Here is a 26,899-nt window from a genome sequence, read left to right as displayed (position 1 = left end):
TTCTACTGGCTGATGTTACTACTGTTCTAGTGGCTGATGTTACTACTGTTTTACTGGCTGATGTTACTACTGTTCTACTATCTACACGTTATGTTTCTTATGATTTGTGCATCCCTGTATTTCCACCACCTCCTCTCCTCTCCTCTCCTCTCCCCCCTACCCGTCTTCCCTCTTTCTCCTTTCCCCTCCTTCTCCTCTCCATCCTTCTCCTCTCCCCCCTACCCTTCTTCCCTCTTTCTCCTTTCCCCTCATTCTCCTCTCCATCCTTCTCCTCTCCCCCCTACCCGTCTTCCCTCTTTCTCCTTTCCCCTCCTTCTCATCTCCATCCTTCTCCTCTCCTCTCCTCTCTCCTCCTTCTCCTCTCCCCTCCTTCTCCTCTCCCCTCCTCCTCTCCCCTCCTTCTCCTTTCCCCTCCTTCTCCTCTCCATCCTTCTCCTCTCTCCTCCTCCTCTCCCCTCCTTCTCCTCTCCCATCTTCCCTCCGAATCCTCTCCCCTCCTTCTCCTCTCCCATCTTCCCTCCGAATCCTCTCCCCTCCTTCTCCTCTCCTTTTCATAAAACCATTCAGTTCTGAAATGAAGCCCTACAGGAGATACATTGAGATGTATGATATTGTTTGTTCACTCAGAGGTGGTCACAGCAGAATGCCATGGCTGGGAGGGACAGTACCAGGTTGAGAAGCCTTGTTGCTGTCCCTACAGAACATCCATTAGATGGTTCTCCTGGGCTTCACTGAAGACTGAGTAAGGATGAGGAAAGCCCTAGGCCATGATCGGTGATTCAGTGTATCTGTGTGTTGTCTGTGTGTGTGTTTGTGTGTGTCTCAGTGTGTGTGTGTGTGTGTGTGTGTGTGTGTGTGTGTGTGTCTGTTTGTGTGAGCAGGATGATTTGCAGAAGGGCAGCGGTACTTAGCCCCACTGCGTGGTGTAAAGTGCAGGAGAGGTACAGAGGACGCCCCAGGGTGTGTGTGTGTGGGTGTGTGTACCTGTGTCTTTATACATGGGTGTGCTGAGTTGGGCAGTACTTCTGTTACATGTATTTGAAACATGTATTTCAATTACTTCTGAGTATTTAGTAATTTGTATTAAACTGGACTGAAATACACTGGAATGAAATACATGTGACTGAAATACACTGGACTGAAATACACTGGACTGAAATACACTGGACTGAAATACACTGGACTGAAATACACTGGGCTGAAATACACTGGACTGAAATACACTGGACGGAAATACACTGGGCTGAAATACACTGGACTGAAATACACTGGACGGAAATACACTGGGCTGAAATACACTGGACTGAAATACACTGGACTGAAATATACTGGACTGAAATAACACTGGACTGAAATACACTGGACTGAAATATACTGGACTGAAATACACTGGGCTGAAATACACTGGACTGAAATACACTGGGCTGAAAAACACTGGGCTGAAATACACTGGACTGAAATACACTGGACTGAAATATACTGGACTGAAATATACTGGACTGAAATAACACTGGACTGAAATACACTGGACTGAAATATACTGGACTGAAATACACTGGGCTGAAATACACTGGACTGAAATACACTGGGCTGAAATACACTGGGCTGAAATACACTGGACTGAAATACACTGGACTGAAATATACTGGACTGAAATAACACTGGACTGAAATACACTGGGCTGAAATACACTGGACTGAAATACACTGGGCTGAAATACACTGGACTGAAATACACTGGACTGAAATACACTGGACTGAAATACACTGGACTGAAATACACTGGACTGAAATCTACTGGACTGAAATACACTGGACTGAAATACACTGGACTGAAATACACTGGTCTGAAATACACTGGACTGAAATACACTGGACTGAAATACACTGGACTGAAATACACTGGACTGAAATACATGGGACTGAAGATGGAAGGAAGTCCCCAAAAAAGTGTTAAACAAATTAAAATATATTTTAGATTTTAGATTCTTCATAGTAGCCACTCTTTGCCTTGATGACGGCTTTGCACAATCTTGGCAATCTCTCAACCAGGTGCGGGGGGGGCTGCCTTAATCGACATCCACATCTTCGGCGCCCGGGGAACAGTGGGTTAACTGCCTTGTTCAGGGGCAGAACAACAGATTTTTACACTCCCGTTATGGTAGGTAGGTAGCCTAGTGGTTAGAGCATTGGGCCAGTCCCCGAAAGGTTGCTAGATAGAATCCCCGAGCTGACAAGGTAAAAATCTGTCGTTCTGCCCCTGAACAAGGCAGTTAACCACTGTTCCTAGACCGTCATTGTAAATAAGAATTTGTTCTTAACTGACTTGCCTAGTTAAATAAAGGTAAAATAATAAAAATGTTTGCCCACCCCTGTGTAATACTGAGTGTGTTAGTATCCTGGGTGTGTTAGTATCCTGGGTGTGTTAGTATCCTGGGTGTGTAATACTGAGTGTGTTAGTATCCTGGGTGTGTAATACTGAGTGTGTTAGTATCCTGGGTGTGTAACACTGAGTGTGTTAGTAACACTGAGTGTGTTAGTATCTAGTCTCACGCTCTCATCCCTCTCTCCCTCCATCTCTCATGGCCAGAGGATGCTACCCTGCTCCTTCTCTTCACCCTCATTCCCTGTCTCTGTGTGAGATATGCTACGTTGCCCTCTGTCTCTCCATACATCCTGTTGTTAGTCCACACACACACACACACACACACACACACACACACACACACACACACACACACACACACACACACACACACACACACACACACACACACACACACACACACACACACTCACGCAGAAGCTGTCACACACACACACACTCCTCTCTCTCACACAGACCTAGAAATACCCCCAGGCAGACACACACACACACACACAGAACCTGTCACACACACACACACACACACACACACACACACACACACACACACACACACACACACACACACACACACACACACACACACACACACACACACACACACACACACACACACACACACACACACACACACACACACACACTCCTCTCTCTCACACAGACCTAGAAATACCCCCAGGCAGACACACACACACACACACACACACACAGTCACACAGAACCTGTCACACACGCTCACTCTCTCTCACACATAAACAGCCACACGCACAGTTGCAGCTCTAATGTATATGAAGTATATGAAGAAAGAAAAAACTGTTTTATACAAAACTACTAAACTTTCTAGTACTACAAAACTACAAAACGATCTAGAACTACAAAACCACAAAACGATCGAGAACTACAAAACTACAAAACGATCTAGAACTACAAAACCACAAAACGACCTAGAACTACAAAACCACAAATCAATCTAGAACTACAAAACTACAAAACTGTCTAGTACTACAAAACTATCTAAACTACAAAACGAATAAACTATCTAGAACTACAAAACGACATAACTGTCTATTACTACAACTACCAGTGGTGGAAAAAGTACCCAATTGTCATACTTGAGTAAAAGTATAGATACCTTAATAGAAAAAGAGTTAAAGTGAAAATCACCCAGTAAACATCTAAAAGTATTTGGTTCTAAATGTTCTTAAGTATAAAAGTAAAAGTAAAAGTATAAATAACTTCAAATCATTTTCTTGTTTTTAAAATTTACAGATAGCCAGGGGCACACTCCAACACTCAGACATTATTTACAGATAGCCAGGGGCACATTCCAACACTCAGACATTATTTACAGATAGCCAGGGACACACTCCAACACTCAGACATTATTTACAGATAGCCAGGGGCACACTCCAACACTCAGACATTATTTACAGATAGCCAGGGACACACTCCAACACTCAGACATTATTTACAGATAGCCAGGGGACACTCCAACACTCAGACATTATTTACAGATAGCCAGGGGCACATTCCAACACTCAGACATTATTTACAGATAGCCAGGGACACACTCCAACACTCAGACATTATTTACAGATAGCCAGGGGCACACTCCAACACTCAGACATTATTTACAGATAGCCAGGGACACACTCCAACACTCAGACATTATTTACAGATAGCCAGGGGACACTCCAACACTCAGACATTATTTACAGATAGCCAGGGGCACATTCCAACACTCAGACATTATTTACAGATAGCCAGGGGCACACTCCAACACTCAGACATGATTTACAGATAGCCAGGGGCACACTCCAACACTCAGACATTATTTACAGATAGCCAGGGGCACATTCCAACACTCAGACATTATTTACAGATAGCCAGGGGCACACTCCAACACTCAGACATCATTTACAGATAGCCAGGGGCACACTCCAACACTCAGACATTATTTACAGATAGCCAGGGGCACATTCCAACACTCAGACATTATTTACAGATAGCCAGGGGCACACTCCAACACTCAGACATCATTTACAGATAGCCAGGGGCACACTCCAACACTCAGACATCATTACAGATAGCCAGGGGCACACTCCTACACTCAGACATCATTTACAGATAACTAGGGGCACACTCCTACACTCAGACATCATTTACAGATAACTAGGGGCACACTCCCACACTCAGACATTATTTACAGATAGCCAGGGGAACACTCCAACACTCAGACATTATTTACAGATAGCCAGGGGCACACTCAGACATTATTTACAGATAGCCAGGGGAACACTCCAACACTCAGACATTATTTACAGATAGCCAGGGGAACACTCCAACACTCAGACATTATTTACCAAAGATGCATGTGTATTTAGTGAGTCCGCCAGATCAGAGGGAGAAGGGATGACCACGTGTTCTCTTGATAAGTGTGTGAATTGGACCATTTTCCTGTCCTGCTAAGCATTCAAAATGTAAGTACTTTGAGTTGTCTGGAAAAATGCATGGAGTAAAAAGTACAATATTATCTTTAGGAATGTAGTGAAGTAAATGTAAAAGTTATATAAATAGTAATGTACAGATACGCCAAAAAACGACTTAAAGGAGTACTTTAAAGTATTTTTACTTAATTACTTTACACCACTGAAAACTACTAAACTATCTACAACTACAAAACTACAAATCGGTCTACAACTACAAAACTACTAAAATATCTAGAACTACAAAACTACCAAACTGATTAGAACACAAGTAGAGCGTGTATATATGTGTGTGTTCAACTACACTGCTGAGAGAGTGTGTGTGTGTTCAACTACACCACTGAGAGTGTGTTCAACTACACCACTAAGAGTGTGTGTGTGTGTTCAACTACACCGCTGAGAGAGTGTGTGTGTGTTCAACTACACCACTGAGAGTGTGTTCAACAACACCGCTGAGAGTGTGTTCAACTACACCACTGAGAGTGTGTTCAACTACACCACTGAGAGTGTGTTCAACTACACAGCTGAGAGTGTGTTCAACTACACCACTAAGAGTGTGTTCAACTACACCACTGAGAGTGTGTTCAACTACACCGCTGAGAGTGTGTTCAACTACACCACTGAGAGTGTGTTCAACTACACCACTAAGAGTGTGTTCAACTACACCACTGAGAGTGTGTTCAACTACACCACTGAGAGAGTGTTCAACTACACCGCTGAGAGTGTTCAACTACACCACTGAGAGTGTGTTCAACTACACCGCTGAGAGTGTGTTCAACTACACCGCTGAGAGTGTGTTCAACTACACCACTGAGTGTGTGTTCAACTACACCGCTGAGAGAGTGTTCAACTACACCACTGAGAGTGTGTTCAACTACACCGCTGAGAGTGTGTTCAACTACACCGCTGAGAGAGTGTTCAACTACACCGCTGAGAGTGTGTTCAACTACACCGCTGAGAGAGTGTTCAACTACACCGCTGAGAGTGTTCAACTACACCACTGAGAGTGTGTTCAACTACAACACTGAGAGTGTGTTCAACTACACCACTGAGAGTGTGTTCAACTACACCGCTGAGAGTGTGTTCAACTACACCGCTGAGAGTGTGTTCAACTACACCGCTGAGAGTGTGTTCAACTACACCGCTGAGAGTGTGTTCAACTACACCACTGAGAGTGTGTTCAACTACACCGCTGAGAGTGTGTTCAACTACACCGCTGAGAGTGTGTTCAACTACACCACTGAGAGTGTGTTCAACTACACCGCTGAGAGTGTGTTCAACTACACCGCTGAGAGTGTGTTCAACTACACCACTGAGAGTGTGTTCAACTACACCGCTGAGAGTGTGTTCAACAACACCACTGAGAGTGTGTTCAACTACACCACTGAGAGTGTTTTCAACTACACCACTGAGAGTGTGTTCAACTACACCACTGAGAGTGTGTTCAACTACACCATTGAGAGTGTTTTCAACTACACCACTAAGAGTGTGTTCAACTACACCGCTGAGAGTGTGTTCAACTACACCACTGAGAGTGTGTTCAACTACACCACTGAGAGTGTGTTCAACTACACCACTGAGAGTGTGTTCAACAACACCACTGAGAGTGTATTCAACAACACCACTGAGAGTGTGTTCAACTACACCACTGAAAATAGTTTGATGGTGAAACTTCTATGCAACAGGTGTTTATTTGTAAATGTTTCTTGTTGTTTGTTTATTTGTTACATTTATCATCACACACGGTGAGTGTTATGGTGATAGTTACCGTTGACGATGAGTATGATGGTGATGGTTATGGGGATGGTTACGTTGACGATGAGGGTGATGGTGAGTGTTAAGGTGATGGTTACGTTGACGATGAGGGTGATGGTGAGTGTTAAGGTGATAGTTACCGTTGACGATGTGTGTTATGGTGATGGTTACAGTTGACGATGAGTGTTATGGTGAGTGTTAAGGTGATGGTTACCGTTGACGATGAGTGTGATGGTGAGTGTTAAGGTGATGGTTACGTTGACGATGAGTGTGATGGTGAGTGTTATGGTGATAGTTACCGTTGACGATGAGTATGATGGTGATGGTTATGGGGATGGTTACCGTTGACGATGAGTGTGATGGTAAGTGTTATGGTGATAGTTACCGTTGACGATGAGTATGATGGTGATGGTTACCGTTGACAATGAGTGTTATGGTGATGGTTACAGTTGACGATGAGTGTTATGGTGAGTGTTAAGGTGATGGTTACCGTTGACGATGAGTGTGATGGTGAGTGTTAAGGTGATGGTTACGTTGACGATGAGTGTGATGGTGAGTGTTATGGTGATAGTTACCGTTGACGATGAGTATGATGGTGATGGTTACCGTTGACAATGAGTGTTATGGTGATAGTTACCGTTGACGATGAGTGTTATGGTGATAGTTACCGTTGTCGATGAGTGTTATGGTGATAGTTACCGTTGACGATGAGTGGGATGGTGATGGTTATGGTTGTTGGTGTGTTTTACAGGTGTGGGTGTGTTTTACAGGTGTGGGTGTGTTTTACAGGTGTGGGTGTGTTTTACAGGTGTGGGTGTGTTTTACAGGTGTGGGTGTGTCTTACAGGTGTGGATGTTTGTCTTCCAGGTGCTGGGTGCTGTTGAGGCCACAGGGGCTCCATGCCCTCCACTGCCAGGTGATGTTGGGGGCGGGGAGTCCGTACCCTGTACATGTGAGGGTCTGTCTGCTGCCACGACTATACGGGTTAGAGGGTGTCGCTATTTCCTTCTCATGGATCTGAGGGGGAACTGGGTGGGATAGAATGACGGGGGAGACTCTAATCAGGGTATCAGACCATGGTCAAGTACATAAATCTAATATTTACAAAGACTTGATTTAGCTTGAAGCTTGAACCTTTTGGGAATATTCCATTTGATTTATTGAACCTGGCAACTAGAGTGTGTGTCTGTTCAAATACCCCACCGAGAGTGTGTGTTCAACAACACCACCGAGAGTGTGTGTTCAACTACACCGCCGAGAGTGTGTGTGTGTTCAACTACACCGTTGAGAGTGTGTGTTCAACTACACCACTGAGAGTGTGTGTGTTCAACTACACCGCCAAGAGTGTGTGTGTTCAACTATACCGCCAAGAGAGTGTTTGTGTTCAAATTAACCACTGAGAGTGTGTGTGTGTTCAACTACATCACTGAGTGTGTGTGTGTGTTCAACTACACCACCAAGAGTGTGTGTGTGTTCAACTACACCGCCGAGAGTGTGTGTGTGTGTTCAACTACATCGGCGAGAGTGTGTGTGTGTGTTCAACTACACCGGTGAGAGTGTGTTCAACTACACCACTGAGAGTGTGTTCAACTACACTGCTGCGAGTGTGTGTGTGTTCAACTACACCACGGAGAATGTGTTCAACTACACCACTGAGCGTGTGTGTGTGTTCAACTACACCGCCAAGAGTGTGTGTGTTCAACTACACCGCTGAGAGTGTGTGTGTGTTCAACTACACCGCCGAGAGTGTGTGTGCGAGAGTGTGTGTGTGTTCAACTACACTGCCGAGAGTGTGTATGTGTTCAACTACACCGCCGAGAGTGTGTGTGTGTTCAACTACACCGCCGAGAGTGTGTGTGTGTGTTCAACTACATCGGCGAGAGTGTGTTCAACTACACCACTGAGAGTGTGTGTGTGTTCAACTACACCACTGAGTGTGTATGTGTGTTCAACTACACCGCAGAGAGTGTGTGTGTGTTCAACTACACCGGCGAGAGTGTGTGTGTGTGTTCAACTACACCGGCGAGAGTGTGTTCAACTACACCACTGAGAGTGTGTTCAACTACACTGCTGCGAGTGTGTGTGTGTTCAACTACACCACGGAGAGTGTGTTCAACTACACCACTGAGAGTGTGTGTGTGTTCAACTACACCGCCAAGAGTGTGTGTGTGTTCAACTACACCGCTGAGAGTGTGTGTGTGTTCAACTACACCCCCGAGAGTGTGTGTGCGAGAGTGTGTGTGTGTTCAACTACACTGCAGAGAGTGTGTATGTGTTCAACTACACCACGGAGAGTGTGTTCAACTACACCACTGAGAGTGTGTGTGTTTTCAACTACACCGCAGAGAGTGTGTGTGTGTGTGTGTTCAACTACACCACCGCGAGTGTGTGTGTGTTCAACTACACCGCCGAGAGTGTATGTGTGTTCAACTACACCACCGCGAGTGTGTGTGTGTTCAACTACACCGGCGATATGTGTTATGGGGATGGTTACCGTTGGCGATGAGTTTTATGGGGATGGTTACCGTTACAATGAGTGTTATGGGGATGGTTACCGTTACGATGAGTGTTATGGGGATGGTTACCGTTACGATGAGTGTTATGGGGATGGTTACCGTTACCATGAGTGTTACGGTGATAGTTACTGTTAACGATGAGTGTTACGGGGATGGTTAACGTTGACGATGAGTGTTACGGGGATGGTTACCGTTACAATGAGTGTTACGGGGATAGTTACCATTACGATTAGTGTTATGGGGATAGTTACCGTTACGATGAGTGTTATGGGGATGGTTACCGTTACGATGAGTGTTATGGGGATAGTTACCGTTACGATGAGTAGTATGGGGATAGTTACCGTTACGATGAGTGTTATGGGGATGGTTACCGTTATGATGAGTGTTATGGGGATGGTTACCGTTGACGATGAGTGTTATGGGGATGGTTACCGTTACAATGAGTGTTACGGGGATAGTTACCGTTACGATGAGTGTTAAGGGTATGGTTACCGTTACGATGAGTGTAATGGGGATAGTTACCGTTACGATTAGTGTTATGGGGATAGTTACCGTTACGATGAGTGTTATGGGGATAGTTACCGTTACGATGAGTGTTATGGGGATGGTTACCGTTACAATGAGTGTTATGGGGATGGTTACCGTTACGATGAGTGTTATGGGGATAGTTACCGTTACGATGAGTGTTATGGGGATGGTTACCGTTACGTTGAGTGTTATGGGGATAGTTACCGTTACGTTGAGTGTTATGGGGACGGTTACCGTTACGATGAGTGTTATGGGGATGGTTACCATTACGATGAGTGGTATGGGGATAGTTACCGTTACAATGAGTGTTATGGGGATAGTTACCGTTACGATGAGTGTTATGGGGATAGTTACCGTTACGATGAGTGTTATGGGGATGGTTACCGTTACGTTGAGTGTTATGGGGATGGTTACCGTTACGATGCGTGTTATGGGGATAGTTACAGTTACGATGCGTGTTATGGGGATGGTTACCGTTGACAATGTGTGTAATAGTTATAAAGTTGAAGTCAGAAGTTTACATACACCTTGGCCAAATACATTTAAACTCAGTTTTTCACAATTCTTGACATTTAATCCTAGTAAAAATGCCCTGTCTTAGGTCAGTTAGGATCACCACTTTATTTTAAGAATGTATAATGTCAGAATATTAGTTGAGATAATTATTTCTTTCATCTTTTATTTCTTTCATCACATTCCCAGTGGGTCAGAAGTTTACATACACTCAATTCGTATTTGGTAGCATTGCCTTTAAATTGTTTAACTTGAGTCAAACATTTTGGGTAGCCTTCCACAAGCTTCCCACAATAATTTAGGTGAATTTTGGCCCATTCCTCCTGACAGAGCTGGTGTAACTGAGTCAGGTTTGTAGGCCTCCTTGCTCGCACATGCTTTTTCAGTTCTGCCCACACATCTTCTATTGGATTGAGGTCAGGGCTTTGTGATGGCCACTCCAATACCTTGACTTTGATATCCTTTAGCCATTTTGTCACAACTTTGGAAGTATGCTTGGGGTCATTGTCCATTTGGAAGACCCATTTGCGACCAAGCTTTAACTTCCTGACAGATGTCTTGAGATGTTTCAATAAATCCACGTAATTTTCCTGCCTCATGATGCCATCTATTTTGTGAAATGCACCTGTCCCTCCTGCAGCAAAGCACCCCCACAACATGATGCTGCCCCCCCCGTGCTTCACGGTTGGGATGGTGTTCTTTGGCTTGCAAGCCTCCCCCTTTTTCCTCCAAACATAACGATGATCATTATGGCCAAACAGTTTTATTTTTGTTTCATCAGACCAGAGGACATTTCTCCAAAAAATACGATCTTTGTCCCCAAGTGCAGTTGCAAACCGTAGTCTGGCTTTTTTATGGAGGTTTTGCAGCAGTGGCTTCTTCCTTGCTGAGCGGCCTTTCAGGTTATGTCGATATAGGACTCGTTTTACTGTGGATATAGATACTTTTGTACCTGTTTCCTCCAGCATCTTCACAAGGTCCTTTGCTGTTGTTCTGGGATTGATTTGCACTTTTCACACCAAAGTACGTAAATCTCTAGGAGACAGAATGCGTCTCCTTCCTGAGCGGTATGACGGCTGCGTGGTCCCATGGTGTTTATACTTGCGTACTATTGTTTGTACAGATGAACGTGGTACCTTCAGGTGTTTGGAAATTGCTCCCAAGGATGAACCAGACTTGTGGAGGTCTACAATTCTTTTTTCTGAGGACTTGGATGATTTCTTTTGAATTTCCCATGATGTCAAGCAAAGAGGCACTGAGTTTGAAGGTAGGCCTTGAAATACATCCACAGGTACAACTCCAATTGACTCAAATTATGTCAATTAGCCTATCAGAAGCTTCTAAAGCCATGACATAATTGTCTGGAATTTTCCAAGCTGTTCAAAGGCACAGTCAACTTAGTGTATGTAAACTTCTGACCCACTGGAATTGTGATACAGGGAAATTTAAACAATTGTTGGAAAAATTACTTGTGTCATGCACAAAGTCGATCCTAACCGAATTGCCAAAACTATAGTTTGTTACCAAGAAATTTGTGGTGTGGTTGAAAAACAATTTTTAATGACTCCAACCTAAGTGTATGTTAAAACCTTTTCTCAATAGGGGGTGCTGTTTACACTTTGAAAAAAAATCGTTCCCAAATTAAACTGCCTCGTACTCAATTCTTGCTCGTACAATATGCATATTATTATTACTATTTGATAGAAAACACTCTCTAGTTTCTAAAACCGTTTGAATTATTTCTCTGAGTGAAACAGAACTCATTCTGCAGCACACTTCCTGTCAAGAAGTGAGATTTCTGAAATCGAGGTCTCTGTTCCAGGGTCGGTTTATAAATTCCCTTGTAAGCTATGGGGCTACATGCACTGCATACGCCTTCCCCTAGATGTCAGTAAGCGGTGAGACTTTGAATGGAGTGGATAGCACCATCTGGAGGAGTATAAAGCCTCTTGGAACGGAAGGACCGACCTTTTCGACGCGGGGCCTGACGCAGGAGGGACACCAAGCATGGCGTCCTGAAAAGCTTTCGTTTTAGCAGCTCTATATCTCCGGCTCTGATTTAATTTGATTTTTGTCTTAAAAACTTCATAAGGTAGTTAATTTAAACCGACTTATAGCAGTTTATTGCGATTTTCTGGAATTTCTTTGTCATGCGTCGTCGCGAGTTGGACACCTCTCCGGCATATGGCTAACGTTAGCTGCTAATTACACGGTTGAAGAGGACATCTTTCAACCAAAAGACGATTGTTCTGGACAAAGGACACCTTGCCCAAGATTCTGATGGAAGCTCAACAAATAGTAAGAGGTCTTTATGCTATTAATTCGTATTTATGTTGAAAAATGTGAAACAATAATTCCGCCATGAATTGCGGTGCGGTCTCGCTTTAGCGCACGCTGTATATCGTATTAACGTTAATTTTAAAAATCTAACACAGCGATTGCATTAAGAACTAATATATCTTTCATTTGCTGTCCAACCTGTATTTTTTAGTCAAGTTTATGATTAGTTATCGATTAGATTAGGTGCCTCTCCAAGATGGCGCCGGACAGATTGCTTGAAGTTTGACTACTAATCACATTGTATAACCACGATTTGTGCCGTTAAATATGCACATTTTCGAACAAATCCTATATGCATTGTGTAATATGATGTTACAGGACTGTCATCTGATGAAGTATATGAAGGTTAGTCAAAAATTATATATCTTTTGCTGGTTTGTTAGGATCGCTAACCTTTGCTGCTGGTAAACGGCTTGTGTTTCTGGCTATTGTGGTAAGCTAATATAATGCTATATTGTGTTTTCGCTGTAAAACACTTAAAAGATCTGAAATATTGGCTGGATTCACAAGATGTTGGTCTTTCATTTGCTGTACGCTGTGTATTTTTCAGAAATGTTTTATGATGAGTATTTAGGTATTTGACGTTGGTCTCTGTAATTATTCTGGCTGCTTCAGCACTATTTCAGATTGCAGCTGCAATGTAGAACTGTGATTTATACCTGAAATATGCAAATTTTTCTAACAAAACATATGCTATACAATAAATATGTTATCAGACTGTCATTTGATGAAGTTGTTTCTTGGTTAGTGGCTATTTATATCTTTATTTGGTCGAATTTGTGATAGCTACCTATGCAGGAAAAAAATGGTGGGAAAAAAAAGTTGTGTCTTTTGCTATCGTGGTTAGCTAATAGATTTACATATTGTGTCTTCCCTGTAAAACATTTAAAAAATCTGAAATGATGGCTGGATTCACAAGATGTGTATCTTTCATCTGGTGTCTTGGACTTGTGATTTAATGATATTTAGATGCTAGTATTTACTTGTGACGCTATGCTAGGCTATGCTAGTCAGCTTTTTTACTGATGGGGTGCTCCCGGATCCGGGATTGTGTGCAACTAGAAGTTAACTTCCGACTTCAACTGTAGTTACCGTTGACAATGAGTGTTATGGGGATGGTTACCGTTGGCGATGAGTGTTATGGTGATAGTTACCGTTGACGATGAGTGTGATGGTTATGGGGATGGTTACCGTTGACGATGAGTGTGATGGTGAGTCTCCTCTCCAGCAAGGAGGCGGTGTTCTTGAGGAGGACGGTGTAGTTCCCAGCATCCTCAGGGTGGACGTCTCTGATCTCTAAGTTATAGTGCTGATGGAGACGCATCCTGTTGAACTCTGGACGACGGCTGATCAACTTATCATCTTTATACCTGAGAGAACATCCAGACAAAAAGGAACACAACGTTGAACTTTATATAGCAAGGTATTGTAGCAAATAAGTATTATAAAATACATGCATCAGAAACAGGGTACGCTTTGGGAATTGTCTGATCAATATCAGCAAGCTAGAATAGCTAACTGCAGCAAAATAGCTAGCTAGCTGATTGGCTAAACAGAATGTCAGCACGCTTTTCTCCAGCAGCAAACCTAGTTCTGAAAGATGAATTTAGAGGGCGTCCTTGCAACAAACCCAGTTCTGAAAGATGAATTTAAAGGGCGCCCTCGCAACAAAGTCAAAACATTATGAAGATACATTTTCAATATCAGATAGTTAATGTTCCATGGCAGATAGTTAATGTTCCATATCAGATAGTTAATGTTCCATATCAGATAGTTAATGTTCCATATCAGATAGTTAATGTTCCATGTCAGATAGTTAATGTTCCATACCAGATAGTTAATGTTCCATATCAGATAGTTAATGTTTCATATCAGATAGTTAATGTTCCATGGCAGATAGTTAATGTTCCATGGCAGATAGTTAATGTTCCATATCAGATAGTTAATGTTCCATATCAGATAGTTAATGTTCCATGGCAGATAGTTAATGTTCCATGGCAGACAGTTCATGTTCCATGGCAGATAGTTAATGTTCCATGGCAGATAGTTAATGTTCCATATCAGATAGTTAATGTTCCATATCAGATAGTTAATGTTCCATGTCAGATAGTTAATGTTCCATGGCAGATAGTTAATGTTCCATACCAGATAGTTAATGTTCCATACCAGATAGTTAATGTTCCATGTCAGATAGTTAATGTTCCATATCAGATAGTTAATGTTTCATATCAGATAGTTAATGTTCCATGGCAGATAGTTAATGTTCCATACCAGATAGTTAATGTTCCATACCAGATAGTTAATGTTCCATATCAGATAGTTAATGTTCCATGGCAGATAGTTAATGTTCCATGTCAGATAGTTAATGTTCCATATCAGATAGTTAATGTTCCATATCAGATAGTTAATGTTCCATGGCAGATAGTTAATGTTCCATACCAGATAGTTAATGTTCCATACCAGATAGTTAATGTTCCATGTCAGATAGTTAATGTTCCATGGCAGATAGTTAATGTTCCATGTCAGATAGTTAATGTTCCATGTCAGATAGTTAATGTTCCATATCAGATAGTTAATGTTCCATATCAGATAGTTAATGTTCCATGGCAGATAGTTAATGTTCCATACCAGATAGTTAATGTTCCATATCAGATAGTTAATGTTTCATGGCAGATAGTTAATGTTCCATATCAGATAGTTAATGTTCCATATCAGATAGTTAATGTTCCATATCAGATAGTTAATGTTTCATGGCAGATAGTTAATGTTCCATATCAGATAGTTAATGTTCCATATCAGATAGTTAATGTTCCATGGCAGATAGTTAATGTTCCATATCAGATAGTTAATGTTCCATATCAGATAGTTAATGTTCCATGGCAGATAGTTAATGTTCCATATCAGATAGTTAATGTTTCATGGCAGATACTTAATGTTCCATATCAGATAGTTAATGTTCCATGGCAGATACTTAATGTTCCATATCAGATAGTTAATGTTCCATGTCAGATAGTTAATGTTCCATGGCAGATAGTTAATGTTCCATATCAGATAGTTAAATGTTCCATATCAGATAGTTAATGTTCCATGGCAGATAGTTAATGTTCCATGGCAGATAGTTAATGTTCCATACCAGATAGGTAATGTTCCATATCAGATAGTTAATGTTCCATGGCAGATACTTAATGTTCCATATCAGATAGTTAATGTTCCATGTCAGATAGTTAATGTTCCATGGCAGATAGTTAATGTTCCATATCAGATAGTTAATGTTCCATATCAGATAGTTAATGTTCCATGGCAGATAGTTAATGTTCCATGGCAGATAGTTCATGTTCCATGGCAGATAGTTAATGTTCCATATCAGATAGTTAATGTTCCATATCAGATAGTTAATGTTCCATGTCAGATAGTTAATGTTCCATGGCAGATAGTTAATGTTCCATGGCAGATAGTTAATGTTCCACGTCAGATAGTTAATGTTCCATATCAGATAGTTAATGTTCCATATCAGATAGTTAATGTTCCATATCAGATAGTTAATGTTCCATACCAGATAGTTCATGTTCCATGGCAGATAGTTAATGTTCCATGTCAGATAGTTAATGTTCCATGGCAGATAGTTAATGTTCCATATCAGATAGTTAATGTTCCATGGCAGATAGTTAACAATGCCAGATGGTCTTACCACTGTATGTCAGGTCTTGGGTATGCTGACACATTGACTAACAGTTTAAAGGACTTCTGTCCTGATGTTGCCTCGACGACCGGCCCGCTCCTGTAGTCTAGGCTGATGAATGGCTTCTCTGCAACAGGACACAGACACACACACACACACACACACACACACACACACACACACACACACACACACACACACACACACACACACACACACACACACACACACACACACACACACACACACAGACACACACACGCACACGCACATACATAGGAGGGCAAAGAGGAGGTTTGGTGAAACATACTTGCGTAATAAGAAACCTTGCCAGAGACAGGAAGACTTAGGAAAGGTATTTTATTACCTAGGCTTTAGCTCAGCAGGCTAACATAGTATTGTGGTGCACAAATGGCCCGGGTTTCAAACATAGTTCTTACCATACACTATGACTTGCGTTGCCAGATCCATTTTTTTGTCCATGCTGATGGCAGAGCAGGTGTAAGTGCCGGTGTCGGTGACGTTGACGCTTTGGATGGTCAGGATGCTGACTGCCTCCGTGAACCGAGAGAGAGAATTACGCTTGTGCACTATGCCCACTGTACTGTTCATCTAGAGGTGGGAGAGAGGGAAAGAGAGAGATGGAAAGAGAGAGAGGGAGAGAGAGAGAGAGAGGGAGAGAGAGAGAGAGAGAGAGAGAGAGAGAGAAAGAGAGAGAGGGAAAGAGAGAGAGAGAGAGAGAGAGATAGGGGGATAGAGAGAGGGATAGAGAGAGAAAGATAATTGAATTTAATTGAGAGAGAGGGGGTTAGAGAGAGACAGAAATGTAAAGACATAAACAAGACATTCCATACACATATATCCATCTATTAACCTAGTTCCTCCAAGCTACATAAAATGATACATAATTCAGTGAATTAGCTTGATCCGAACTGCAGCGAAACTGATCGCTTGCCATAGGTTCTGTTCTATTCAAATGTACGTTTTCCCTCATAATTTACCTGGATCTTCGTAAGGTGTGTAAACTACTCTTTTTTTTACTACCGTACCTGTTTTCCAGGATAGGACCACTGGAACTCGACGAGCGTGTTGAACTCTACAGTGGCGGTACAGTTGAGCGTCAGGACTTCCTCCATGAACAGCTCCACCGAGTCCTCTGGATAGAGCTTGAAGTCGTAAACCTGACTTCCTGTCGGGAGGGGGGAAGGGGGGGGAAGTGGTGAGAGAGGTCAATATGACACCACCACACTGACAAACAGAGCTGGCCCAGAGAAGTTGAGTCTCTTTGGCTGGACCCACACCATGTCCCTGGGCCCCTGGCACCGTTCCATTACTTTTTAACTCACGTCCTTCTTTTCTCTCTTCCTTGAAGTAATCACTTGAAGAAAATGACCTATCTACCAACGTCAGGTCATTGAAAGTTGCATAGTTTTACACCTATCCAGTCATTAGAGATCATTGATTATTTCAAATAAGTGAGGAAGAGGGGTTTGAACTAAGTATTTGAAGAAACCTAAGGGCAGAGCCGTTGTCGTTGGCTGGAGTGGGCTAGCTCTGTCGACTCGAGCCTGAGCTAATCTGTTGAAATGTCCACCTTTCAAACTGTCGTCACCTAATCTGTGAAGACTTGATAAGGGAAACCAAATGGAATTAAACCAGTCCTTTCACCTGTCATTAGGAAACCTTTAAGACTCTCAGCACCTGACCAAGATCTCTCTAATTGTGAAACTCAATTTGTGGCTCTCTGCTCTCATTGGAAAAAATGTGGAATCTTAAGAACTCTGTGTGATGCTGTATGAAGGTGATACTGTATCTGTACTGGGTGGGGGCTAGCTAGCTAGCGTCTGTATGAAGGTGATACTGTATCTGTACTGGGTGGGGGCTAGCTAGCTAGCGTCTGTATGAAGGTGATACTGTATCTGTACTGGGTGGGGGCTAGCTAGCTAGCGTCTGTATGAAGGTGATACTGTATCTGTACTGGGTGTGAGCTAGCTAGCTAGCCTTCTGTTTGAAGGTGATACTGTATCTGTACTGATAGAGACATGCAGTACGGCCATCTCTAATGATAGAGACATACAGTATGGCCATCTCTCATGATACTCAGGGCTCTAGTTGTGCTAGTAGTGTATACGGGGGGGGGGGGGGGGTTAGAAGGATTACTTTATCCTATCCTAGGTATTCCTTAGTTGTGCTAGTAGTGTATACTTGGTAGAGTCAGTAGTGTGAATTCTGGCAACCAGACGGTAGAGAGGTTATATTTGTCATGCAGGGTGGCTGTGTACTAGGTAGTGTATAGTATGTAGTGCATAGTTACCTGTGGACTGCACCAAGTAGAGGCTAGAGCGGTAGTGTCTCCCTTGTCGTGTAGCTTGGCAGTATATCCCAATGAGGAAAGGTCTGGAGTCTAAGGTCTGTCTAGGGATAGACCAGCCTCTTTTACTGTCCCACACCATCCCCTCATCCTCCAGGAGCATAGGTATCGTCTCCCACTGGGGAGAGAGGAGAGGAGAGAGGAGTGAGTAGAAAGGGGAATGAGGAGAGGAGAGAGGGATGAGAAAGGAGAGAGGGATGAGAGAGGAGAGAGGGATGAGAGAGGAGAGCGGAATGTGGAGAGGAGAGAGGGATGAGAGAGGAGAGCGGAATGAGGAGAGGAGAGAGGGATGAGAAAGGAGAGAGGGATGAGAGAGGAGAGGGATGAGTAGAGAGGGGAATGAGGAGGGAGAGAGGGATGAGAAGAGAGGGGAATGAGGAGATGAGAGAGGGATGAGAAGAGAGGGGAATGAGGAGAGGAGAGAGGGATGAGAAGAGAGGGGAATGAGGAGGGAGAGAGGGATGAGAAGAGAGGGATGAGTAGAGAGGGGAATGAGGAGAGGAGAGAGGGATGAGTAGAGAGGGGAATGAGGAGGGAGAGATGAGAAGAGAGGGGAATGAGGAGAGGAGAGAGGGATGAGAGTAGAATAAAGCAGAGTAGAATAGAGCAGAGTAGAACAGATTAGAGTAGAGTCCAGTAGAATAGAGCAGAGTAGAGTAGAATAGAGTAGAGTAGAATGTAATAGAGCAGAGTTTAGTAGAATAGAGCAGAGTAGAGTAGAGTATAATATAATAGACAGGGTAGAGTAGAGTAGAATATAATACAGCAGAGTAGAGTAGAATATAGTAGAGTAGTGAAGAATAGAGTAGAGCAGAGTATAGTAGAATAAAGCAGAATAAAGCAGAGTAGAGTAGAACAGAGTAGAGTAGAATAGAGCAGAATAGAGTAGAACATGTTAGAGTAGAATAGAATAGAGCAGAGTAGAGTAGAACAGAGTAGAATAGAATAGAGCAGAGCAGCGTAGAGTGGAATAGAGCAGAGCAGAGTAGAGCAGAGTAGAGTAGAATAGAGCAGAGCAGAGTAGAACAGAGTAGAGTAGAATAGAATAGAGCAGAGTGGAACAGAGTAGTTTAGAATAGAATAGAGTAGAGCAGAGCAGAGTAGAGTAGAGTAGAGTAGAATATAATAGAGTACAGCATAGTACTGTAGAACATAGCAGAGTACAACAGATTAGCGCAGAGAATAGCAGTGTAGAGTAGAATATAATAGAGCAGAGCAGAGTAGAGCAGAGCAGTGTAGAGTAGAGCAGTGTAGAGTAGAATATAATAGAGCAGAGCAGAGCAGAGTAGAGCAGTGTAGAGTAGAGCAGTGTAGGGTAGAATATAATAGAGCAGAGCAGAGCAGAGTAGAGTAGAATAGATTAGAGTAGAATAGAAAAGAGCAGAGTAGAATATAATAGAGCAGAGCAGAGCAGAGAAGGTACCAACCAACCAGATAAAGTGTGACGTTGAGGTCGGGCACAGTGACTAGACAAGGTACTGTGATGTGAGTGGAGGATCTTGTTATGAAGATGGTCTCCAGGTCACCGTTGCTTCCTCTGTTTCTCCTGAGGAAAAGCTGCTCCAGATCTGGAGGAAAGGAGACAAGGAAGTCAGAGGACAATGACAGAGATAATATAATATACAATATACACGTTTAAAATGAAGACAAGCAGTCGATCGTGATCGTTTGTGTTACCGCTTAGCTGGAACATAAGTCTTTTCATACAACCCTTGGGGATTAATAAAATACAATCTAATTGTGTCTAATCTCATCTCATCTCACCAACTCTCTGTGTATAAATCACCCCTGGCATATAACAGCCTCTAGGGCTCCTGCAGAGTGTCATTCTAAAGTATATAATATTGCAATCCAGTAATTTGCTCCTAGCACCACAGATATAACAATGAGCCAGATGTTCCACACCAGATGTATACATGTGAAGCATCCGGTTGGCGTTTCCTCTCACTACCAAATATGGTGCTGAGCGGAAACCCAGTGGCCGGCAGTGGGAGAAGATGGAGCGAGATGGATTTTGACCGACATTCTGATCATTTTCTCCTTGATGAAACATTTAATCTCAATACTGTTTTCTGTTCTCAAAACTAGAATCTGTGGGCCTCCCGGGTGGCGCAGTGGTCTAAGTTACTGCATCGCAGTGCTAGCTGTGCCACCAGAGACTCTGGGTTCGAGCCCAGGCTCTGTCGCAGCCGGCCGCGAACGGGATATCCATGGGGCGACGCAGAATTGGCCCAGCGTCGTCCGGGTTAGGGAGGGTTTAGCCGGCAGGAATATCCTTGTCTCATCACGCACTAGCGACTCCTGTGGCGGGCCGGGCGCAGTGCGCGCTAACCAGGTCGCTAGGTGTACGGTGTTTCCTCCGACACATTGGTGCGGCTGGCTTCCGGGTTGGAGGCGCGCTGTGTTAAGAAGCAGTGCGGTTGGGTTGTGTTTCGGAGGACGCATGGCTCTCGACCTTCATCTCTCCCGAGTCCGTACGGGAGTTGTAGCGATGAGACAAGACAGTAACTACTAACAATTGGATAACATGAAAAAGGGGGTTAAAGAAACTTCTAGAATCTGTTACAAACAGAGTGGACAACGATTTGTAGACTTTACCCTTTGGTTATGTTTTTAAAAAATGCGTGCAAGGGCAAAATTGTATTATTGCACACCCGCACTTCACAGAGTAGGCGTTCCCTAATGTAAATATACAAATACAAATCTCGCTAGCTCGGGCTTGGCTCTGCACACCTCCTGGATTTAGCTTGTTCTGTCCACTATGATTCATTTGCTCCTGTTGGAAAAGACAGGCTGTGGTTTATCTTGGGTTATTTACAAAAAAATCTTTGCTAGCACTACTTATCGAGGCAATAGAACAGCTCAAACAATAACAGTTAGAAACCACAGGATCCTGATTATCTTCATTAAAACAGCAAGATAGTTTCAGCTCAACCAATAACAGTTAGAAACCACAGGATCCTGATTGTCTTCATTAAAACAGCAAGATAGTTTCAGCTCAGGATATCGGTCTGATAGGTGAACGTACTGTATCTCTGATGTGTTGCGCTGATGTGTGTGATGTATGTGATTTTTACTGCTTGGGGCCTCAGCTAGACTTCACAGACTTTTCTGTCACCAATTTGCATTGTCTGCATCCAAAACGGCACCCTATTAGAGGCCTATGGGCCCTGGTCAAATTGAAGTTCACTATGGGAACTAGGGTGGGTAGCTGCCGCTTTACGGCCTCCTGAGCAATTCTTCTACTTTCTGTGGGGGTCCCGCTGATCTCACATTTTTTTGTACATAATGTTTCCTCCATTTCCTATGACCGAAAAAAGCTTCTGGACATCAGAACAGCAATAATCCCTAACCTCCATTCGGATTAAGATTTCAACTTAAAACCAGTAGGGGGCACAGGACATACTGCACACCCCGGACCAGGCCCTAATCCCAAAGACTCGGAAAAGGAAGAGATGGCGTAAGAGAGGCCGACGTGCGGGCACCCTTACAAAAGTACGTCGGCGAGTAAATTAACCGCATCTACCCTTCGTTCTATTGCCGAGGCACCAAATCACTGGAGAACAACCTGAACAAGCTCCGTTCAAGACTATCCTATCAACAGGACCTGAAAAACTGTAATATCTTATGTTTTCTTGGAGTCGTGGCTGAACAAGGAAATGGTTTTTAAAACCATTTAGCTGTTTTTTCTATTTATCGGCAGGACCGAACGGCAGGAGTACCTCATGATGAGTTGTAGAACACACTATTTAACAAGTGAGTTCTCATCTATATTATTCCTGGCTGTCTATTTACCACCACAAACTGATGCTGGTACACCACACTCAACGAGCTGTGTAAGGCCATAATGTCACGACTTCCGCCGAAGTCGGTCCCTCTCCTTGTTCGGGCGACGTTCGGCAGTCAACGTCACCGGCCTTCTAACCACCGCCGATCCACTTTTCATTTTCCATTTGTTTTGTCTTAGTCTTACACACCTGATTTCACTCACCCAATTACCTGTTTATTATTTAACCCTCTGTTCCCCATGTTTGTTTGTTTGAGTGATTGTTCTTTGTAAATCGGTCCGTTATTTGTGGGCTTGTATATTTGCCTTGTATTTTTGTATTTTGAGTAAAGTACATTGATTACTAATTTCTGCTGTCCTGCGCCTGACTCTCTACACCAGCTACACACAGGACCACATTACACAACGAGCTGTATAAGAGGCCATAAGCAAACAAGGAAATGCTCATCCAGATACGGCACTCCTAGTGGCCGGGGACTTTGATGCAGGCAAACTTAAATCCGTTTGACCTCATTTCTATCAGCATGTTATAAGTGCAACCAGAGGGAAAAAAACTCTAGACCACCTTTACTCCACACACAGAGATGCGTACAAAGCTCTCCCTCGTCCTCCATTTGGCAAATCTGACCATAATTCTATCCTCCTGATTCCTGCTTAAAAGCAAAATCTAAAGCAGGAAGTACCAGTGACTCACTCAATATGGAAGTTGTCAGATGACGCAGATGCTAAGCTACAGGACTGTTTTGCCAGCAAAGCCTGGAATATGTTCCGGGATTTTTCCGACGGCATTGAGGAGTACACCACATCAGTCACTGGCTTCATCAATAAGTGCATCGATGATGTCGTCCCCACATTGACCGTACGTACAAACCCCAACCGGAAGACAGGCAACATCCACACTGAGCTAAAGGGGAGAGCTGCCGCTTTCAAGGAGCGGGACTCTAACCCGGACGCTTATAAGAAAGGACGCTATGCCCTCCGACGAAACATCAAACAAGTAAAGCATCCATACAGGATTAAGATTGAATCCTACTACACTGGCTCCGACGATAGTCATATGTGGCATGGCTTGCAAACTATTACGCACTACAAAGTGATGGACAGCCGCGAGCTGTCGAACCTACCAGACGAGGTAAATGACTTCTATGCACGCTTCGAGGCAAGCAACACTGAAGCATGCATGAGAGCACCAGCTGTTCCGGATGACTGTGTGATCATGCTCTCAGTAGCCGATGTGAGTAAGACCTTTAAACAGGTCATTATTCACAAGGCCGCAGGGCCAGATGGATTACCAGGACATGTACTCAGATCATGCGTTGACCAGCTGGCAAGTGTCTTCACTGACATTTTCAACCTCTCCCTGACCCAGTCGGTAATACCTACATGTTTCAAGCAGATCGCCATAGTCCCTGTTTCCAAGATGCCATGGTAACCTGTCTAAATGACTATCGCCCAGTAGAACTCAGGTCTGTAGCCATGAAATGCTTTGAAAGACTGATCATGACTCACATCAACACCATCATCCCGGACATCCTGGACCCAGTCCAATTCGCATACAGCCCATATCCAAAGATGACACATTTCTATTGCACTCCACACTGTTCTTTCCAACCTGGACAAGAGGAACAGCTACCTGAAAATGCTATTCATTGACTACAGCTCAACGTACAAAACCATAGCGCCCTCCAAGCTCATCACTAAGCTAAGGACCCTGGAACTGAACACCTCCCTCTGCAACTGGATCCTGGGAAAAATGAACGGAGCACAGTACGGAGCACAGTGGTCCCGTGTGGCTCAGTTGGTAGAGCATGGCGCTTGCAACGCCAGGGTTGTGGGTTCATTCCCCACGGGGGGACCAGGATGAATATGTATGAACTTTCCAATTTGTAAGTCGCTCTGGATAAGAGCGTCAGCTAAATGACTTAAATGTTAAATGTACAGTGAGTTCCTTGATGAAAACCTGCTCCAGAGCGCTCAGGACCTCAGATTGGGATGAAGGTTCACCTTCCAACAGAACAAAGACCCTAAGCACACAGCCAAGACAACACAGGAGTGGCTTCAGGACACGTCTCTGAATGTCCTTGAGGTGCCCAGAAAGAGCCCGGACTTGAACCTGATCGAACATCTCTGGTGAGACCTGAAAATATCTGTCCAGCTGTTCTCCCCATCCAACCTGACAGAGCTTGAGAGGATCTGCAGAGCAGAATGGGAAAAACTCCCCAAATACTGGAGTGCCAAACTTGTAACATCATACCCATGAAGACTCACTAACCTTTGATGATCTTCATCAGATGACACTCATAGGACAACATGTTACACAATACATGTATGTTTTGTTCGATAATGTGAATATTTATATCCAAAAATCTTAGTTTACATTGGCGCCATGTTCAGAAAGGCCTCCAAAATATCCGGAGAAATTGCAGAGCCACATCTAATAACAGAAATACTCAACATACACTTTGTTGAAAGATACATGTTTTACATAGAATTAAAGATACACTTGTTCTTAATGCATCCGCTTTGTCAGATTTCAAAAAAACTTTACGGAAAAAGCACACCATGCAATAATCTGAGACGGCGCTCAAATATAAATAACAATTCTCCGCCATGTTGGAGTCGACAGAAATACGAAATTACATCATAAATATTCCCTTACCTTTGATTATCTTCATCAGAATGCATTCCCAGGAATCCTTGTTCGACAATAAATTGTTGTTTTGTTCGATAATGTCAATTATTTATGTACAAATAGCTACTTTTGCTAGCGCGTTTAGTACACATATCCAAACGCTCGTGCAAGTGATGCATAACGTAGGACGAAAACTTCAAAAAGTTATATCACAGGTCGAATAAACTGGTCAAACTAAGTAGATAATCAATCTTCAGGATGTTGTTATCATATATATCCAATAACGTTCCAACCGGAGCATTCCTTCGCGTCTGTAAAAGTTATGGAACGCAAGGCGATATCATGAGGAATGCGCGTGACCAGGAACTGGCAACTGACTGAAACACCTCCCATCTGGCTCAACATCACAGTAGAGGCTTCATTCAAAGTTCTACCGACTGTTGACATCTAGTGGAAGGCGTAGGAAGTGCAAACAAATCCATATCTTCCTGGGATTTTAATAGGCGATGAGTAGAAAAAACACCAGCCTCAGAATTTCCGCTTCCTGTTTGGAAGTTTGCCTGCCATATGAGTTATGTTATACTCACAGACATAATTCAAACAGTTTTAGAAACGTCAGAGTGTTTTCTATCCAATAGTAATAATACTATGCATATATTAGCATCTGAGTAGGAGGCAGTTCAATTTGGGCACGCTATTCATCCAAAGTGAAAATGCTGCCCCCTATCCCTAAAAAGTTAAAGGAATGATGGACATTCATTTCTCTTTGCTTATTTGAGCTGTTGAGCTGCTATTTGGTCTTTTACCAAATAGGGCTATCTTCTGTGTATCACCCCTACCTTGTCACAACACAACTGATTGGCTCAAACGCATTAAGAAGGAAAGAAATTTCACAAATTAACTGTTAAGAAGGTACACCTGTTAATTGAACTGCATTCCTGGTGACTACCTCATGAAGCTGGTTGAGAGAATGCCAAGAGTGTGCAAAGCTGTCATCAAGGCATAGGGTGGCTATTTGAAGAATCTCAAATCTAAAATATTGTAACATGTGGGCTGGGAGTCGGGGAGCAAGTTCATGGAGTTTAATAAATAAATATAAACATAATACAAAATAAGAAACACAAACAACACACAGACATGAAACAAAAACAGAAACAATGACGCCTTGGGAAGGAACCAAAGGGAATCAGGGAAGTGATGGAATCCAGGTGAGTGTCATAATGCGCGTAACGATGGTGACAGGTGTGCGTAACGATGGTGACAGGTGTGCGTAACGATGGTGACAGGTGTGCGCCATAACGAGCAGCCTGGTGACCTAGAGGCCGGAGAGGGAGCACACGTGACAAATATATTTTGATTTGTTAAACACTTTTTTGGTTACTAGTGTACATGATTCCATATGTGATATTTCATAGTGTTTGATGTCTTCACTATTATTCTACGATGTAGAAAATAGTTAAAAAAAATAAGAAAAACCCTTGAATGAGTAGGTGTTCTAAAACTTATGACCGGTAGTGTATTTTGCACAAAAAAATTGAAATAATTATGTTTTTGCTATTATGAGCTATAGTGTGTAGATTGATGAGGGACAATTTTTATTTAATCCATTTTAGAATAAGGCTGTAATGTAACAAAATGTGGAAAAAGTCAAGGGGTCTGAATACTTTCAGAATGCTCTGTATTTACAGCATGAAGCTATTACTTCTGTCACCAATGTACTGTGATGATTTACATGGTCGACTACCAGCGCTCAGACAGGCTAGTCATTAGCAGAGAATAAAAGTCTGTATCACAAATGGCATCCTATTCTTTTGAGCAAAGCACTATGGGTCCTGACTGAGACACAGCCATTACCACAGCTGTAGACAGACTATTATATAGAACTAATCTACCAGGGCTGTTCTCTC

The 26,899-nt window shown here is 43.0% G+C and overlaps 1 protein-coding gene across 1 annotated transcript in view; it reads right to left on the bottom strand.

Moving 5' to 3' along the window:
• Positions 1 to 26,899, bottom strand: part of LOC139574843 (vascular endothelial growth factor receptor 3-like) — a 250,707-nt gene that overhangs the window by 92,631 nt on the left and 131,177 nt on the right. The window contains exons 4-10 of the mRNA XM_071399794.1: positions 20,005 to 20,141; positions 18,517 to 18,691; positions 17,252 to 17,391; positions 16,643 to 16,814; positions 16,212 to 16,329; positions 13,715 to 13,893; positions 7,471 to 7,654 (exon numbers count right to left, since the gene is read on the bottom strand). Of these exons, the coding sequence (XP_071255895.1) occupies positions 7,471 to 7,654; positions 13,715 to 13,893; positions 16,212 to 16,329; positions 16,643 to 16,814; positions 17,252 to 17,391; positions 18,517 to 18,691; positions 20,005 to 20,141 (1,105 nt within the window). The remainder of the gene's footprint in view (positions 1 to 7,470; positions 7,655 to 13,714; positions 13,894 to 16,211; positions 16,330 to 16,642; positions 16,815 to 17,251; positions 17,392 to 18,516; positions 18,692 to 20,004; positions 20,142 to 26,899) is intronic.

Source organism: Salvelinus alpinus, chromosome 4, assembly GCF_045679555.1.
Source record: "Salvelinus alpinus chromosome 4, SLU_Salpinus.1, whole genome shotgun sequence".
NCBI classification, from domain to species: Eukaryota; Metazoa; Chordata; class Actinopteri; order Salmoniformes; family Salmonidae; genus Salvelinus; species Salvelinus alpinus.
Note: the sequence above shows the minus strand (reverse complement) of the source record. Positions and strands in the feature narration are given on the sequence as shown.